We start from the raw sequence: 19,772 nt of genomic DNA on the forward strand, positions 1-19,772 counted from the left end.
AAATGGTGCTGGAAGTTACAGAACAACTAAAAATATGGAAACAATACATCAAAACCTTATTCGAAGATGAAAGGCAACGCCCCCAAGAGATACTGAACACCAATGGTGAGCAAACAGGACCATCAATCATGACAGAAGAGGTACGAGCGGCAATAAACACAGCCAAAGACAGGAAAGCTCCGGGTCCGGACGAAATTCCAGCTGACGTCCTCAAGCTGATTGATGAAAAACAAATACGCATTATAACAGACCTGTTCAACCTTATATACGAAACCGGCATACTTCCAACAGAATGGCTCTCCTCAACCTTCGTCACAATCCCCAAAAAGGCACACGCAAAAAGATGTGATGAATATCGCACTATTAGCCTTATGAGTCACACACTGAAAATCTTCCTAAAAGTGATCCACCGCAGAATCTACCAGAAACTTGAAGAGAATATATCGGACACCCAGTTTGGCTTCCGGAACGGATTCGGCACAAGGGAAGCACTGTTTGCATACAAGGTGATGATGCAAAGATGTATGGATGTCAACCAAAACGTATACGCTTGCTTTATTGACTATAATAAGGCATTCGACAAAGTGAGACATGGCCAGCTAATAGAGATCTTAAAGCGAAAACAGATCGACTCACGAGACATAAGAATAATTGCCAACTTATACTTCAACCAAAACGCATCAGTCCTCATTCAATCAAAGCTCACAGAATTAGTAGACATCAAGCGCGGGGTGAGACAAGGCTGTGTGCTTTCTCCCCTCCTCTTCAACATATATTCAGAAGAGATTTTCGCTACAGCAAAATGTTGGATTTTCTTTTAATGTTTATCATTATTGCTTTGTTTTTGATATCTGGGGAATTTCAGTTGAGCGGAGAAGTTAGGTTATGGTAACACCTAGGTAATAAACAGGTAGGTTTATCTTGAACAAAAAGGTCTTTTTCATGATGAGACTTTGGAGGTAAACAACCTGCATAATTTATTAAGTAGATTAGGTAAATATGTAACTTTACAATTTAATAGCAGTAGAACATCAATAACAATTCATAGATAGTTAAAATGAGAAATGAATTTCATCCTACTTCTAAATAAAGAAGGTAAGGTTAAATTTTAATCATGGATCCATAAAGCTTTTTCAAATAGTTCAAACTCAGTCTTCAAGTCAAAAGTTGTTAAATCACTTAAAAGTAGCACATTAAATTTAAATATCAAACATTTGTGTGAACTATGGTAAACCCAGATAGTTATAAAATAATAAATACCTATATAAAATGAAAGACTTACCAAAAATAATATTGTGTAGATTTTAGTGGTGAAAAAAAGTTATCAATTTCTTCGAAGATAAATTAAAAAAAAAAAAAAATGGCCGATATCTTGGGAAGCTAAATTAGATAAATCGTTTCAGGTTATTTTTACTTTCCGTGCCCAGAAAGTAAAAATAACCTGAAGAATCTATTCTAGGATTTGTCAACGTTTTTCATGTTCAGTTTGTAGGTACATTGACCGATTATGATCTTTGTTATTTGAACATTCAGGGTGTCTAAAAATAAACGGGACATTCAAATACCCATCTCGAAAACCAAAGAAAATTAGTGTTTTTTGCTGATTGTCCTAACTTTTTGGGGAAAATTTAATGGTGGCCTCTGTAATTTTGCCAGGTGTCCCCTTCAAGGGCAACTTTGATTTTTAGTCCGTCCTTCCTTTATTATTACAATAGTAATAAAAAGGTATAAGGGACGGACTATTCGCTTCGGTGTCGTCTGTGTTTCTGTCAGTCTGTCTGTTCCCATAGAAGGACTTATCCAAACTTGGTCGACCTATATATCAAATTAAAGGTCTTTTTACCAGGATCACGAAAATGGTGGTGCAAATTTTGTCCAGAGAACCATGGTTTTTGGGGGATTTTTTTCACATTTTCTCACACAAATGAGCTTTGATCTTGAAATTTGTCGCGACGACCTATGAACTCAAAGCGATTACTTTCCCGGTCCTCCTATACGGGGTAAAAGCTTGAACACTAAACAAAGCCTGCGAGAGAAAACTAGAAGCCTTCGAAATGTGGACATACCGCAGAATCTTGAAAATATCTTGGACAGAGCGAGTGACCGACACAGAGGTACTGAGGAGAATGAAGAAAAATGTAGAAATCCTGGAAGAGGTAAAGAAAAAGAAATTACAATATCTTGGACACATTATGAGAGGAACGAAATACGAAATCCTACACCTTATAATTCGGGGAAAATTGTAGGAAAAAGGTCAGTGGGAAGTGGGAAGGAGACGAATCTCGTGGTTAAAAAATCTGAGAGAATGGTTTAACATATCAACAGCCGAACTGTTTAGAGCCGCAGTCTCTAAAGTCATGATAACCATGATACTTTCCCGGTCCTCCTATACGGGGTAGAAGCTTGGACACTAAACAAAGCCTGCGAGAGAAAACTAGAAGCCTTCGAAATGTGGACATACCGCAGAAGCTTGAAAATATCTTGGACAGAGCGAGTGACCAACACAGAGGTACTGAGGAGAATGAAGAAAAACGTAGAAATCCTGGAAGAGGTAAAGAAAAGGAAATTACAATATCTTGGACACATTATGAGAGGATCAAAATACGAAATCCTACACCTTATAATTCGGGGGAAAATTGTAGGAAAAAGGTCAGTGGGAAGGAGACGAACCTCGTGGTTAAAAAATCTGAGAGAATGGTTTAACATATCAACAGCCGAACTGTTTAGAGCCGCAGTCTCTAAAGACATGATAACCATGATGTTAGCCAACCTCCGAAACGGAGACGGCACTGAAGAAGAAGAAGGTGCTTTCCCTATTAGCGGGAGAACATGGAAAAATGAAAAATTGAATAGGCCATAACTCCGGCCCTGGTTGTCGGATTGAGCTCAAACTTGTACCAAAGTCCCTTTGATATGATGTATCACAAGTATGGGGTTCTCATTCTTTATCATAATCAAGGACTGCATGCAATATTTCAGCTTCCCAGGGTGAACAGTAAAAAAATAAAAAAGGGTGGCCTGGGACTTTATGAACGGACTGTATAATTGCTCACTGTTTTAAATAAATCATTGGGAAAATCTTACTGTTAAAATAGGTATATAATTATGTAGGTACCTAGTTAAATGTACAGAATCGAGGACACAGACTGTTGGTTCGCTCATACGGTGTGGGACGGCAAATGTCGATATGTAGGTTGGTACGACTGACAAGGTAGTCGACATATATGACGTAACAGAACTTTGCGGTAACTTAGCTTGGGTGTGTCACTGCTGCCACTTCCCAAGGCTGCCAACTGCTCAATGCCAGTCTCATCATGAATGATAGCTTCTATCTGATCATATAGAATTGTTAACACAAATAATCCAAACATGACAGCCTCAATGAGAAGTACAATGCTATGCAGTCTGTAATAGAATAAACCAAGAAATCATATAGAATTGTTAACACAAATAATCCAAACATGACAGCCTCTATGAGAAGTACAATGCTATGCAGTCTGTAATAGAATAAACCAAGAACTCATATAGAATTGTTCATAAAATATTTTTAAATGATAAAATTATGTACAAAAAAATGATCGCAGTGGGATTCGAACCCTCACCCCACCCGCTGGAAGAGCGTACTCACAACGTTATCTTAGAAATGAATCGGCTCAACATCAGGATTATGGGAATATATCGGACACCCATTATGGGAATATATCGGACACCCATTATGGGAATATATCGGACACCCAGTTTGGTTTCCGGAACGGATTCGGCACAAGGGAAGCACTGTTTGCATACAACGTGATGATGCAAAGATGTATGCATGAATGGATGTCAACCAAAACGTATATGCTTGCTTTATTGACTATAACAAGGCATTCGATAAAGTGAGACATGGCCAGCTAATAGAGATCTTAAAGCGAAAACAGATCGACTCACGAGATATAAGAATAATCGTCAACTTGTACTTCAACCAAAACGCATCAGTCCTCATTCAATCAGAGCTCACAGAACCAGTAGACATCAAGCGCGGGGTGAGACAAGGCTGTGTGCTTTCTCCCCTCCTCTTCAACATATATTCAGAAGAGATTTTCGCTGCAGCACTGGAAGATGTAGCTGGCGGAATATGTGTGAACGGCACCCCTATCAACAACCTCCGATACGCCGACGATACAGCGCTCCTTGCTGAAAACATTCAAAATCTTCAGAATATACTCAATAAAGTCATTACCACAAGCGAGGCATACGGACTCACCCTTAACACAAAAAAGACCAAGTTCATGTTGATTACCAAATCGCAAATAACCGAAGAATCCCTATACGCTAAAGGTGAGAAACTAGAGAAGGTAGAACGCTATAACTATCTCGGAACAAATGTAAACAGTTCAATGAAGCTGGCGGAATATGTGTGAACGGCACCCCTATCAACAACCTCCGATACGCCGACGTTACAGTGCTCCTTGCTGAAAACATCCAAGATCTCCAGAATATTCTCAACAAAGTCATTACCACAAGCGAGGCATACGGACTCACCCTGAACACAAAAAAGACCAAGTTCATGTTGATTACCAAATCGCAAACAACCGAAGAATCCCTATACGCTAAAGGTGAGAAACTAGAGAAGGTAGAACGCTATAACTATCTCGGAACAAATGTAAACAGTTCAATGGACAAAGGTGAAAAACTAGAGAAGGTAGAACGCTATAACTATCTCGGAACAAATGTAAACAGTTCAATGGACTACGGCCCCGCCGAGATCAAAATCCGCATTGAAAAAGCGCACGCATCCTTTATGAAGATGAAGAAACTCTTCACCAACCGCGACCTAAGTTTAGACCTGCGAATTCGGATGCTTAGATGCTTTACTTTCCCGCCGAGATCAAAATCCGAATCGAAAAAGCGCGCGCATCCTTTATGAAGATGAAGAAACTCTTCACCAACCGCGACCTGAGTTTAGACCTGCGAATTCGGATGCTTAGATGCTATATTTTCACGGTCCTCCTATACGGGGTAGAAGCTTGGACACTAAACAAATCCTGTGAGAGAAAACTAGAAGCCTTCGAAATGTGGACATATCGCAGAATCTTGAAAATATCTTGGACAGAGCGAGTGACCAACACAGAGGCACTGAGGAGAATAAAGAAAAATGTAGAAATCCTGGAAGAGGTAAAGAAAAGGAAATTACAATATCTTGGACACATTATGAGAGGAACGAAATACGAAATCCTACACCTTATAATTCGGGGGAAAATTGTAGGAAAAAGGTCAGTGGGAAGGAGACGAACCTCGTGGTTAAAAAATCTTAAATGGATGGGTGACTTAAACATTATATTGGGAATAAAGGGAGAACGGGCTCTAGTCTTGATTTTAAATCATTACATGAAAGTAAAATCAAAAAAATCAAATCAATAATAATAATAAACTGAATATATTAGGTACTGATTTTCTCTAATCACGATCGAATAACCTACGCGCTAAAAAATTCCCGGAGGGACGGGCCCAGCTTGTTTAAATAGAATCTTATATTTTTGAGACCAGAAGTAAAATCAGCATAAAAAAGTAAATTTATTTTGACCAAACTTTTTTTTTATTCTATTTGAATCTTTCGAGATAAACGAAAAAAACCGTTGACTTTATACGCCATCTTCCGGTTAGGTACGTGGCATTTGAAAATATTTTGATATGGAATCTTACAAATAATCAACATGAAAAGGTACGATGATCCATGAATTACGTCTTTCATTTCAAGCCTCTTTCTTGAACCGTTTAAAAAAAGGTAGAGGGAATATTTCTTTTTAGGAACAAATTTAATGTTAAAACACTGAAGGAGACTAATCTACATGGTTTGGTATTAAAAAATAATAATACTAATAAAATAAATGCACACTATTAATGTATAGGATTTTTTTTTTTTTTATCATCACAGTTCTGTACCTATCCTATTTTTTTATAATATAGTACTTGCTAAATAATATTATAGTAATAGTCCTAGAAACGAAGACTTTTTGACGGACAAAAATGACGTAACCTGGATTTTTTGCCCAAAAGGTCGGGGATGGTGTCCTGAATAAGGGGTCAAAAGTCCCAAAGGATATCTTTACGGCTAGCGGAACTAGTAGGGCGAGTGTCATTTTCGTGACTTTTCTTTTTTTTTTTTTTTTTTTGTAAATTGGTACAATGCTATGCAGTCTGTAATAGAATAAACCAAGAAATCATATAGAATTGTTAACACAAATAATCCAAACATGACAGCCTCTTTGAGAAGTACAATGCTGTGCAGTCTGTAATAGAATAAAATCCCCCCAAAAAATACCACTTCGTGGCATAAAAAAGACCCCGCCAAGTCGTTCCTCCCAAAATAAATCAAGTGCCATAAAAAATTAAATTCCCTACAAATTACAAAATGATTACTTCCATTTTGTCCTACAAGTTACCTTTGCGGCATAAGAAGGGCGTGATTCTCTACAAAAATTACTATAAGCACTTTCTCATAGGAGCAACCGTTTTCCCGGAAAATGCGTTCAATATACATGGTGTTCACTTTTCATTTTCCTATGCGTTTAACGGGAAAATGCATGTATAATCTGTTTAGAGGGAATTTAATTTTGAAGAAGTGATCGAAATAATTTCTTCATAGAACCAACGGTTTTCGAGATATTTGCAAATCATAATAATAAAAAGTCACGAAAAATGACACGCCCTTCTTGTTCCGCTAGCCGTAAAGTCTCGCTTTGAGACTTTTGACCCCTTATTCAGGACACCATCCCCGACCTTTTGGGCTAAATTTAAGATTCTCATCTTGAAAACTGGATACAGTAAACCACGTAGTGTTAAAGGGCCATAAATTAAAAGGAAAAAAATGTACTTACGTGATTCTACCTGCCTACTTATAGGTAATCGCAATTATTTATTTTCTTCATTAAGTTTGTCCCTCTGTGGCTTAGTGGTCGAATGAGGGTAAAGAAAGGTAGGTGGCACGCCGCCAATGCAGTGAAGCAAAAGTAATATTAGAGAAAGAGGAGTGCAATGGTCAAGAGTACAGACTCTCATGCTGGGTTCGAACCCCGGCCAGGGTGGAAATTTTCTAACCGAACTTTTCCGTTTTTGGATAGGCTTGGATGTGAAATCTCTTGAAGTAATGCGAAAGCTGTTTCAAAGAGAAATCTTAAAAGAAAAGTAAAAAGTTAGCCCCTTTTCTGATAGCTCTACCTGTCGAGCTGATTGAGGTGGGTGCTTTATTTTGATTCATCCTGTATGCAAAAGTGCCTCGTTTCTTTCCACTTTTAGAATTTTATTGTCCGAGTTGTCAACTTTGTTTGAGAACAAAATTCAGGCCAAAGGACCTTCCCTAATTCTGTTTTTGTCCAAATGTCATACACACATATACATAGGTGTAAATATAATTATGTACCTATTTATGAAAAGCATTACAGTATTTTTATCATTATTAATTTACCTACCTACTTTCTTTGATTTTTATAGACTCCCTGTTTTTTGGCATGTAGGGTGAATGTACCAGTAGTCGATCACTCGGTCATTTTTAGTTAATTTTAAGCTATAAACGTATATCCTATTCAATTTCTGATAACATTTTTTGAATATTCGTGTTGTTTTGATACTACTGTAAAAAAAGGCGCCAAATTCGAATTTTTCTATGCCCAACCTCGCGAAGCCCCCGGGAGCGCGCAGCGCGACCGTAAGCAAGGGAGCGCGAAGCGCGACCCCAAGCACAACCCCGCAAAGCCCCCGGGAGCGCGCAGCGCGACCGTAAACAAGGGAGCGCGAAGCGCGACCCCATGCACAACCCCGCGAAGCCCCGGGAGCGCGCAGCGCGACCGTAAACAAGGGAGCGCGAAGCGCGACCACATGCACAACCCCGCGAAGCCCCGGGAGCGCGCAGCGCGACCGTAAACAAGGGAGCGCGAAGCGCGACCACATGCACAACCCCGCGAAGCCCCGGGAGCAACAAAGTGTAGAATGGAGCAGTTGCAAATGGGTAAACATTATCAATAAATGGTCGATTCTTATGTAAGAAGTTGTGAAAAATCCAAATCCGCGGTCAAAACTCCGGAAAAATAACTGTAAAAGGGCGAAAATTCAATTTTTATTTTCCGTTCTAATGAAAGAGTTCAAAGATGTGTGACGTCAGACTTCAGGCAGTTGTCTTTTTCGTCCGCTAGGTAGCGCCAGTAATGCCAGTATGCAAGCACTCTTGCGGAGGAGCAGAAAGAAATGCGCAGAAACGTATGCGCACAAACACATTGCACAAACACATTAATGTGTTTGTGCCTGCCCGACATTGATTTTATATATTCCACTGCCATTGTTTTGAAGCTACCTAATGTAGTGGAGTTTCTGGCTGAGACAGGGAGTGCATTCTACTCTACAGTCTAGAAACCGTGACATGGAATGATTGTTCACCTGCGCTGCAGTTCGATGTAATGGCAATTTCAATATTTTGGTGGAGATAGACCTGGTGCTGTACTGATTTATGTCAGAGAGGAATTCAATGGACTCAAATATATAGTTTGGACACTGCAGATTAATTATTTTGAATAGGAAAAGAAGCATGTGCAGATTTCCTCTGGATTTCAAATCCATCCAGTTAAGATCATTATAGTAATGGGATACATGATCATATCTGGTGAGGTTGAAGACATATCGGACACATGCATTTTGTGCTACTTGAAGTGAGCGTTCAAGTTCAGCACTGATACCACCACAGTACACAACATCACAGTAGTCAAAGATTGGAAAAATCAGTGATTCAACCAACCTTTTCTTGAGTACAGTGGGGAAGACCTTCCTGAATTTACTCAATGTGTGAAGTGAGTAAAATACCTTTTTCCTTACATCTTTGACATAAGAACTCCAGGACAATGTGCTGTCAATTTTCATCCCTAGATTTTTCGCACATTGGGTGAAAGGTATTTGCTGGCCATCCAAGATCACAGGAGGCAGCTGGAGTGAGGCCATAGTGGAGACGAAGTTGTTCGTCCCCACTATAAGAACCTGCGTTTTAGATGGATTGGGCTTCAAAAACAGGCTCTTTGCCCACTCAGAAAAGTTATGGAGGTCTTCATTAAGAAGCCTAATTGCTTCAGCTATGTCTTCCGGTAGGCAGTGAATGTACACCTGTACATCATCTGCATATATATGGTATTTGCAGTGAACAAACACTCTCTGAATTGATGATATGTAAAGAGCAAACAACAAAGGCCCGGCCACTGACCCCTGAGGTACTCCAGATCTGATGGGTTTCCAGGCTGATGTCTTTCCATGAGAGAAAACACGTTGCTTTCTGTCACGTAAGTAAGAGCCTATCCAGGATAGCACGTTATTCGAGAAGTGCATTGTCTCTAGTGTTTTCAGGAGGACGTCAAAGTCTACGGAATCAAATGCTTTACTAAGATCAAGTAATACCAAAATAGTAATCTGCCTTGCGTCAAGTGCCCAACGAATGTCATTGGTCACTTTAACAAGAGCAGTGGCCGTACTATGATGACAACGAAAGCCGGACTGGAAAGGGTCAATAATATTGTGTTCTTCAATGAAAGCCCAAATTTGTCGAACAACAATCTTTTCCAGTCCTTTTGACAGAACAGGTAGCAAGGAAATAGGTCGGTAATCGACACAGGATGAAGGGCTTGCTACCTTGCAGATAACTGAGTATAGGTATCGATGTGTAGGTAGGTACATAACTATTACATTAGTTTTTGTTTTTTTTTTTACTTTCCTTATCCTATAGGAAGGAAAGTAATGTAATCGGGTCAAATTTTCGATGGTCAGTTTTTAATGAAAAAACACGGGCCTTATGTACGTCCTATGATGTTACTTCCTGAAAATCAAAAGAGATATTATCCTGGATTAGGTTAGTTTGAGTATCCAGCTCTGCCAAAGTTCTAGACTTTGTAGAGTTGCATGGAGAAGGGACTACTGAGACAAAATAGTCATTGAGATCATCCATGTCAACAGTAATAGGATTAAGCGACTTAACATTAATCTCTTGGAGGGTTTCAGCAGTCATTATATATAAGTTCTGTGGGTCAACTTGATAAGGAGAACCAAAAAGGCAGATATATTTTTTTTTATATTTTGCAGAACTTCAAAGAAGTTCTGCAAAATATATCTGCCTTTCTTTGAAGTTCTGCAAAATATATCTGCCTTTTTGGTTCTCCTTATCAAGCATAATTTAATTGGTATAAGAAAAAGAATTTTAATCGAATTGAGCATGACTACTTGTCACAAATGTCGTTCTCCGCTTAACTAAGCTAAATTTTATGACTTGAATTGGACTCGAATCACTAATCGCCAGATTCAAAGTCCACCGTGCTAACCACTACACCACTGAGAAGGGCTTTGGGATACCAGAATCAACAACATAAAATAATAAACATAAAAAAAACTTGTATCTTAAAACTTGTATCTTAAATGACCATTGGATATTCTCTATCATTTTTTTTTTTTTTTTTTTTTTTTTTTCCATTTTGGTTTTTATCCACCCTGATAACTGGCTGACGCACTTGTTCCATTTTGCACTTAGTGTTGAGGCTATTCTTTTCAGGAAGGATGTGAACTCAAGATGTAACGCACCATCAACCGAACAAATAAGTGGAGAAAAAGAGCCCCGAATATCTTCAACCGCCTTGTCATATTTAGTATGTTTCTCCTTGGCATGAGCTTTAGAAGTAGTTGTCCACTCTTGGGATTCGTAGGAAGGAGCGTCAGCGTTGATTACGCGATTATCAAAAAACGCAGCCTTTCCAGATTCCCAAATACCATTGACTTTGATATCAGTTATCAAAGCACCTCCATTAGGACCAGCTTCACGAACAACTGGTTCGATAGTCACACCATTATAGGCGAGGCCAGCTAATGCAGCACACTCATCACGCAAATAGTCATGACCAAACTTGACTAGACCACCTTTTTTGCAGTCCAAAGCGTGGTTGAGATTCATCTCTTGGCCACATCCATCGCAATTAGCGGGAAGGCCTTGCAATTCATTGCCATAACGCATTGCTAAAGCATCACGAAACTGTGTTGGGGACAAATCAAAGTGATCATTTGATATTGGTATCACTGTGAGCCATTGAGAGCAATTGTTACTGGTGATTCGTTCCAATTGTCTTTTCTTCTTTCGTGGTAATTGAGATATCAATCTTTTACTCAATTCTTCTTGTTGGATTCTCTATTCTTCTTGTAGCGTTCTTCTTCGCTTTGTACGCTTGTAATGCATCCTGCTGTCCAGTATGACGATAACGAATGTAGACTCGTAATATGCTCATAGTTAGGTATAGATAGCGTAATGCAGTCATAAAGCTCACCCAACTGATGTACATTGGGCGACTTATAGACAACCACTACAAGTAACCTAACACAGCGCAGCACCAGCTCCACAGCCAAGAACTCAACATTTCTGTTGTCATGAGACAACACACTGCTACTCATAACGACCTTGTGCTTCAAGTCGTTGCGCAGAAAAAGGTAAGTATGCTTAATTACAAATTATTGATATGACTAACACACTGACCAAGACACAAGCCTTGATTTTTGATCGGTTAAATTTTATTTCCGTGTCTAGTGGTGTGACAAAAACTAAAAGTTAGTGTTTTTTTAGCACTCACGGTCACTTTTTGAAAAAAGCAATTACACACGTGGATAAGGCAGATAAAACACTACGTTTCTATACAACACCAAAAAGTTTTTCAGCTATAAAACTTTAAATAGAAATAAATTTTATCGGAGCGATCTAAAACTCGTTTTACACTTGGAATCGGCGGCTCCATTTTTATTTTTTTTTTTTTTTTTTGAATTTTAATAGTATAGGTAATGTACATTCGGTAAACTTACATTCGTGTTTGCTTGATAGTTATCTCTCGGCTACATAGAGGACATTCTCTTAACCAAGAGATGGATACCAGGGCAATGGCATACACAGCTAAGATGGTCACATAGATTAGGAACTGAACAAAGTACCTCTGGTTCTTTTCTCCCACACAGTTATTTATCCTGTCAATTCAAATAATTGCAGATTAATTGTAATTATTAAATTTAGGTATATTAAACATTCATAAGGAAAAATTAAACCAAATGTTTCGCTTCGTTCGAGCTATCCGAGGCACCCGTAAGCCCGAACTTAGTATTCAAACAAATGACATACAATTGCCTTTCCAATAAACAAAACATCATGACCATGCTTCAAATAGCATGACTTTTATAGCATTTTAAAAAACAAACTCCCTATAGCTACTCATTTTCCTCAGTTCCTCACGAGACTGAGTGGGTCCCGCAACTGCCAGTCACGGAATTTGCATTATACAATTTATCTGACCCCGCCAAGGATCGAACCCGGGTCTCCCGAGTCCAGTGACCACCACACCGTGGAAGCTGACTGTTTTCCTAAAATTACTCAAATATGAAACTCTTTTTTACACGTTTCAAAATTGATCATGTGTGAAAGTTCTTTTTTTATGTTACCTAATGCTATAATCCCCAGAAAGTTGATCATTTGTAAAACCTCTTTTTGCGTGCTACGTAACTAATTTAACGCTAAGCGGGTTTGATACAGATTTTTTGCTGGGATCAATGAGGGAATTTCCCAAACTAGTTAGCTACGAGGTAGCGCGTGTGTCATCGTAATACTGATTGACAATTGACGTAATACTGATAGGTAGTCCATTCTCTTGATACATCTCTTACATATTCTACAATGATGAAATCATAGTTACCAAGGACAATGGTGGTCCATTCTCTTGATACATCTCTTACATATTCTACAATGATGTGCTCGGGGTGGTCTATATGTTTCACATCTTGTACAAACCGTCCAATCATCTTTGTTTTGTAACATTGCACTCAGCTCTGGAACATAAATTCCATAGACGATTGGACCTCGCACCAGAGTGTCCACAACGGAGATTGGAACCTCCTGCTTATTAAGATACACTTGGAAATTTCGCGGTAGATTGATATCAAAAATGTATACGAAACCATTGACTGTTGCAGTAAAAAATACTTAAAATCTTAAATCAATTTCTTCATTTTCTTTGATCAGTGCTCCGTTGAGACCACTTATATTCATTATCATTAGTATTTTTTCATGGGTCGGAACTAGGCTAGGGTCGAGGGTCAGGACTCCATTGTGGACGCCTACTAAGGTACTAAGTAGGGAGGCCAGGATTGGGCTAATTAAATTATTATTTTTTTTTTTTTTTTTTTTTTTTTTTTTTAAAGTTTGATAGAGAGAACTGTAACTGCTAAGGTCTTATCGTCTTGAAATTGAAAAGAGAAGAAAGACACGATAGGAGAAAGCCCATGAAAAACAGAAAATCCTCAATAACTTCACCCCTGTTTGAACGGATTAATTTAGAAACCTGAAATCTTGTATACGAACCTATATTTACCTCTAGTTTATCACAGGCTATGTAAAAGTTTAGGGTTTTTTTTCAGGGTCGACCCCAGGGGGGCCAACATTAGAATATTAAATGAAAACCAACTATTTGTGATCGGTCTCGCTGGAGGACGTAAAACTGGGACAAAACCAGCCCTGTCAAGCCACAGACAATAACACTGGCTCTTTTGAGGGTACCTGAATGGGACTATGGTCAAGTCCGTCTCAGGAAGTAGGGTACAACGACATAATTATGTACCTGAATATCCCTCATCAGACCCCTACGATTTAGGGGCCCTGAACTAGCTCTCTGGCCTCGATGACACCTCTTGGTATCCTCTTAATGGGATAGTAGATGAACTCACAGATTTTCTCTAGAATAAACCTGAGTGTGCAGACTCTTTAGAGGTGCTACAGGTGAATTTTAGAGAAACTGGGGAGGTTGAAATATACCAGTGAGGGTACTTCTAGGTTACATCAAGGCCTTGGGATAACAGACCTATCAAACCCCTCATCCCTCATTAGACCCCTTCAGTTCGGGGGCCCCAAGTAGCTCTCTGGCCTAGGCACCTCTTGGTATCCTCTTAATGGGATAGTAGATGAACTCACAGATTTTCTCTGGAATAAACCTGAGTGTGCAGACTCTTTAGAGGTGCTACAGGTGAATTTTAGAGAAACTGGGGAGGTTGAAATATACCAATGAGGGTACTTCTAGGTTCCATCAAGGCCAGGGTATAGCAGCTTGGGCAGGGGAAAAAATACTGGTCACCTAAACTTTGTTAACCTTTTCTTGGGTACAGTGGGGAAGACCTTCCTGAATTTACTCAATGTGTGAAGTGAGTAAAATACCTTCTTCCTTACATCTTTGACGTAAGGACCAGGACAATGTGCTGTCAATTTTCATCCCTAGATTTTTCGCACATTGGGTGAAAGACATTTGCTGGAAATCCAAGATCACAGGAGGCAGCTGGAGTGAGGCCATAGTGGAGACGAAATTGTTCGTCCCCACTATAAGAACTTGCGTTTTAGATGGATTGGGCTTCAAAAACAGGCTCTTTGCCCACTCAGAAAAGTTATGGAGGTCTTCATTAAGAAGCCTAATTGCTTCTTAACATTGCCCAATCCTACACCGTTAAGTTTTCTCCACGTGGATCTCGACCCACCGTGTAGAATTACACGTGCAAAGTTTTGTTGGGCTTTTCTAACCATGTAGTTTGTAGCGTTCTTCTTTTTTTTTCGTAATTAACTCAGTATTCACATACTTTAGTATTTTTTTTTTTTTTTTTTTTTTTTTTTTTTCTATTTGTGATACATAATATCAAAGGTCTTTTAAAGAACTTAGTACTTTGGTAAAAGTTTGAGCTCGATCTAACAACCAGGTCTGAAATTATGGGAAATTCATATTGATTGGTGATTTGTGCTTCAAATAGGTCCCACTAATGATTCATATTGAAAATAGATCCAAAAATTAAATTTAAACTTTCGGCCCTGATGACCTCTAAGGCTAAAATTTGATGTATGAAAATTTTATTTTTGGAACCGAATTTCAATGTGAATCATTAGTGGGACCTATTTGAAGCACAAATCACCTATTGATATGAATTTCCCACTTATATTGCTTCCCCTATTGGCAGAAGAACATGGAAAAATGGAAAATTTGAATAGCCATAACTCCGGCCCTGATTGATGGATCGAGCGCAAACTTGTACCAGATTACTACATTATTTAAGCCCTTTGATATGATGTATAACACATAGAGGGTTCTCAATTAAGATTTTAATGTTGGCCTCCCTGGGTAGACCCTGAAAAAATCCCTGAATTTTTACATAGCCTATAAAAAATAGAAGTAAATAAGTCTCGTATACAAATTTTTAGGTTCCTTGATTCACCCATTCAAGATGGGGGGGGACCCCCAAGCATTGTACAGTCATTCAAGGAACACCCTATATTCAAATATCACGAAAACTCTTCTTCTTCGCCTTTTCCCATGTTCAGATGGGGTCGCCGTTTGTCGTCGGCCTATCAATCAGCTTTAGAGTGATCACTTTGAGGCCAACTGGTTTTGGCTAAACAAAATTTTCCAAGTGGGATGCCCTTCACACTCAACCTTCGCTATTGATATGGCGTGAGGAAATTTGGGCTAGTCTTCTCCCTGTTTATAGTCCCTCAGCCAGACTTCAAATATCGCGAAAACTACTGAAAATTTATTTGTGTTTTCACTGACTATCCAAACTTTTTGGGGAACATTTAATGAGGTCACTCTGGAATTTTACAGGTGTCCCCTTCAAGGTCAACTTTGATTTTTTAAATTGAACCTTATATTTCTGAGGTCAGAAATGAAATAAGTATAAAGAAGTAAGTTGACCTTGAAGGGGACACCTGACAAAATTCCAGAGGTCACCATTAAATGTCCCCCAAAAAAATTAGGGCAATCAGTGAAAACTTTCCATATCTTCATTTGTTTTTTTTTTTTTTTTTTTTTTTTTTGTTTTTATTTTGAGATTTAAGTTCCATTTATTTTTGGACACCTTGTAGATTTGTATAATTTTTACCTCCAGTATGAATATCTGAAAAGTCCACCCTGGTTTTAGGTAATGGTACAGCACCTGGGTCTGATAGCATTGCTTTAAAGTGAGCATAGGAGAGCAGAAATACCAGAGTATTAAATATCAACACATGGAATGGTCCCCACAGACTGAAACAGAGCAATTAAATAGATGTCACAAGATAAACTTGATGGATAAAAATGACTAGGTATATGTATATAACGCAATCGTTGGCAACTGGCAAAGTGTGGACAACTGGCAAAGTGTGCTTATGTTTACTTGTTAGCACACTCTTGCGGACTATTTAGTCGTAAGCTCCTTTTTGCATTTTTTTATGACACAAATAAAGTGAATAGAAAAACCAAATAAAACAAATAAAATATTTTTTTTTTTATTTGTGAAAAAAATAAGAGCTCGTAGGTTGGGTGGAAGTGTTACAAACTCTGACACACGTCAATAAAATGTCTTTAGGTGTATTATAAGCTGGCTATAAGGAAGATTGTGATTTTTCATAAGTATGGAAGAAATGGGGGGAAAAAATAGTCAAAATATTTCCGAGTGCTACTGTACCTGTCAGACATGGTCTGTACTATTGTCCACTACACAGTGGTTTCACATACGTACCTGTCAGACACGGTCTGTACTATTGTCCACTATGCAGTGGCAGTGGTTTCACATACGTACCTGTCAGACATGGTCTGTAATATTGTCCACTACACAGTGGTTTCACATACGTACATGTCAGACATGGTCTGTAATATTGTCCACTACACAGTGGTTTCACATACGTACATGTCAGACATGGTCTGTAATATTGTCCACTACACAGTGGTTTCACATACGTACATGTCAGACATGGTCTGTAATATTGTCCACTACACAGTGGTTTCACATACGTACATGTCAGACATGGTCTGTAATATTGTCCACTACACAGTGGTTTCACATACGTACATGTCAGACATGGTCTGTAATATTGTCCACTACACAGTGGTTTCACATACGTACATGTCAGACATGGTCTGTAATATTGTCCACTACACAGTGGTTTCACATACGTACATGTCAGACATGGTCTGTAATATTGTCCACTACACAGTGGTTTCACATACGTACATGTCAGACATGGTCTGTAATATTGTCCACTACACAGTGGTTTCACATACGTACATGTCAGACATGGTCTGTAATATTGTCCACTACACAGTGGTTTCACATACGTACATGTCAGACATGGTCTGTAATATTGTCCACTACACAGTGGTTTCACATACGTACATGTCAGACATGGTCTGTAATATTGTCCACTACACAGTGGTTTCACATACGTACATGTCAGACATGGTCTGTAATATTGTCCACTACACAGTGGTTTCACATACGTACATGTCAGACATGGTCTGTAATATTGTCCACTACACAGTGGTTTCACATACGTACATGTCAGACATGGTCTGTAATATTGTCCACTACACAGTGGTTTCACATACGTACATGTCAGACATGGTCTGTAATATTGTCCACTACACAGTGGTTTCACATACGTACATGTCAGACATGGTCTGTAATATTGTCCACTACACAGTGGTTTCACATACGTACATGTCAGACATGGTCTGTAATATTGTCCACTACACAGTGGTTTCACATACGTACATGTCAGACATGGTCTGTAATATTGTCCACTACACAGTGGTTTCACATACGTACATGTCAGACATGGTCTGTAATATTGTCCACTACACAGTGGTTTCACATACGTACATGTCAGACATGGTCTGTAATATTGTCCACTACACAGTGGTTTCACATACGTACATGTCAGACATGGTCTGTAATATTGTCCACTACACAGTGGTTTCACATACGTACATGTCAGACATGGTCTGTAATATTGTCCACTACACAGTGGTTTCACATACGTACATGTCAGACATGGTCTGTAATATTGTCCACTACACAGTGGTTTCACATACGTACATGTCAGACATGGTCTGTAATATTGTCCACTACACAGTGGTTTCACATACGTACATGTCAGACATGGTCTGTAATATTGTCCACTACACAGTGGTTTCACATACGTACATGTCAGACATGGTCTGTAATATTGTCCACTACACAGTGGTTTCACATACGTACATGTCAGACATGGTCTGTAATATTGTCCACTACACAGTGGTTTCACATACGTACATGTCAGACATGGTCTGTAATATTGTCCACTACACAGTGGTTTCACATACGTACATGTCAGACATGGTCTGTAATATTGTCCACTACACAGTGGTTTCACATACGTACATGTCAGACATGGTCTGTAATATTGTCCACTACACAGTGGTTTCACATACGTACATGTCAGACATGGTCTGTAATATTGTCCACTACACAGTGGTTTCACATACGTACATGTCAGACATGGTCTGTAATATTGTCCACTACACAGTGGTTTCACATACGTACATGTCAGACATGGTCTGTAATATTGTCCACTACACAGTGGTTTCACATACGTACCTGTCAGACATGGTCTGTACTACTACCCATCTGATCACAACATAGTCAGCATAAACTACTGCAGCATATGTGAAGATTATACAGATGAATCCACAAGGATCTTTCACAAACACCATCATTATTATAGTAATCTTTTATGAAATGAGTACATTAAGTACATTCTTGATAACATTTGGTGTAGCTAGTAGCTAGGCATAAGACGCATGCAAATGCAAATCAATCAAATCATGTCCCAGACCACTACAGTAACATAATAAACTGAATAACTGATAAGTTTATAAGTTAAGTTTCTTACTGTGGAACTGTAAACTGTAGTAAAAAACTGAATTACGAATTACTGAAACTGAAACTGAACCGAACTCGAACAGAACCATGAAGTCATGAACCATGAACCACACAGAACCAGAAGTACCAGAACCATCAACCACAACCACCACCACCACCACCAGCCAGCCAGCCAGCCGCCGGCAGTCCGGCACCGGGCACCGGCAAGATTAAAACGCGTAGAAAGGTAAAGGTAAGTGTGAAAGTGAAATAAAATTGTGAACCTCACCCAAGGAAACGCAACTGCTCTATTGTACGGTAATTCCAACAAAATCGTGCGGTAACGGGTGATCCCATAAAATCTGGCAGCACTGGTTTTTGTATCTCTCCCTCTCTCTCTCTCTCTCTAGCATTTAGCCAATGTTGCCACTCAGGGTATTCTTACCTTATTTTAGGGTAATTTTGGGCCTTTTTTTCTACTTTTAAAAAAAAAAAAAAAAAAAAAAAACAGAACTCCATGAAAAGAAAAAGTAAAAATTGCCCGCTACACTCTAGTTAATTTGGCCCATTTAATGTTCAGCTGCAATTAAGAAAATAGTTTTTGAAAAATTTTGCCTGCAGCGCTTGAGATTTGAAGTTCGATCGGATTCCATTTATTTTTGAAAGTTTGTGGAAATGGGGACCAAAAGTTCAGAAAAAAATCGCTTGCGGCATTATAATTTATGACGTTTAAAAACATTCTGAAACCATTTAGCAAAGGCCGTAAGATTAACACCCCCGCTTACACGCATAAAAAACTTCAGGATCACACGTGCACGAGTATTTCTCCGCACATTTTTTCATGCTAAATTTTGGACGATTGAACAAATATCCCAATCCCAAGTTCAATTTTCGTTTTGTAGTACTAATATGTGACCGGTGTCCTCGCCCGAGGACACAGTATTTCTTTTTTCACACTAAATAATCAACTGATATAAAATCATCATAACTATTTTTTATCATGAAGAGGGGGCAGCACTGATGTTGAAATCTTTAGGGCCGGTTTCTGACAAGACGAAACT

At 38.9% G+C, this 19,772-nt stretch overlaps 1 protein-coding gene across 3 annotated transcripts in view; it reads right to left on the minus strand.

The window, feature by feature from the left end:
* Positions 1–18,907, minus strand: part of LOC103516538 (palmitoyltransferase ZDHHC3) — a 36,773-nt gene extending 17,866 nt beyond the window's left edge. The window contains exons 1-5 of one of the 3 annotated variants that reach the window (XM_008481509.3): positions 18,448–18,903; positions 15,934–16,076; positions 12,720–12,852; positions 11,842–12,000; positions 3,063–3,405 (exon numbers count right to left, since the gene is read on the minus strand). In XM_008481509.3, coding sequence (XP_008479731.1) covers positions 3,159–3,405; positions 11,842–12,000; positions 12,720–12,852; positions 15,934–16,076; positions 18,448–18,566 — 801 coding nt within the window. In that variant the 5' untranslated portion in view covers positions 18,567–18,903 and the 3' untranslated portion in view covers positions 3,063–3,158. Of the gene's footprint in view, positions 1–3,062; positions 3,406–11,841; positions 12,001–12,719; positions 12,853–15,933; positions 16,077–16,497; positions 16,540–18,447 lie in introns of those variants that run through there. The other 2 variants (XM_008481510.3, XM_026828908.1) reach the window with 2 other exon arrangements.
* Between the last annotated feature and the right edge of the window lie 865 nt (positions 18,908–19,772).

This window comes from Diaphorina citri, unplaced genomic scaffold (genome assembly GCF_000475195.1).
Source record: "Diaphorina citri unplaced genomic scaffold, Diaci psyllid genome assembly version 1.1 scaffold1593, whole genome shotgun sequence".
In the NCBI taxonomy this organism is placed as follows: Eukaryota; Metazoa; Arthropoda; class Insecta; order Hemiptera; family Psyllidae; genus Diaphorina; species Diaphorina citri.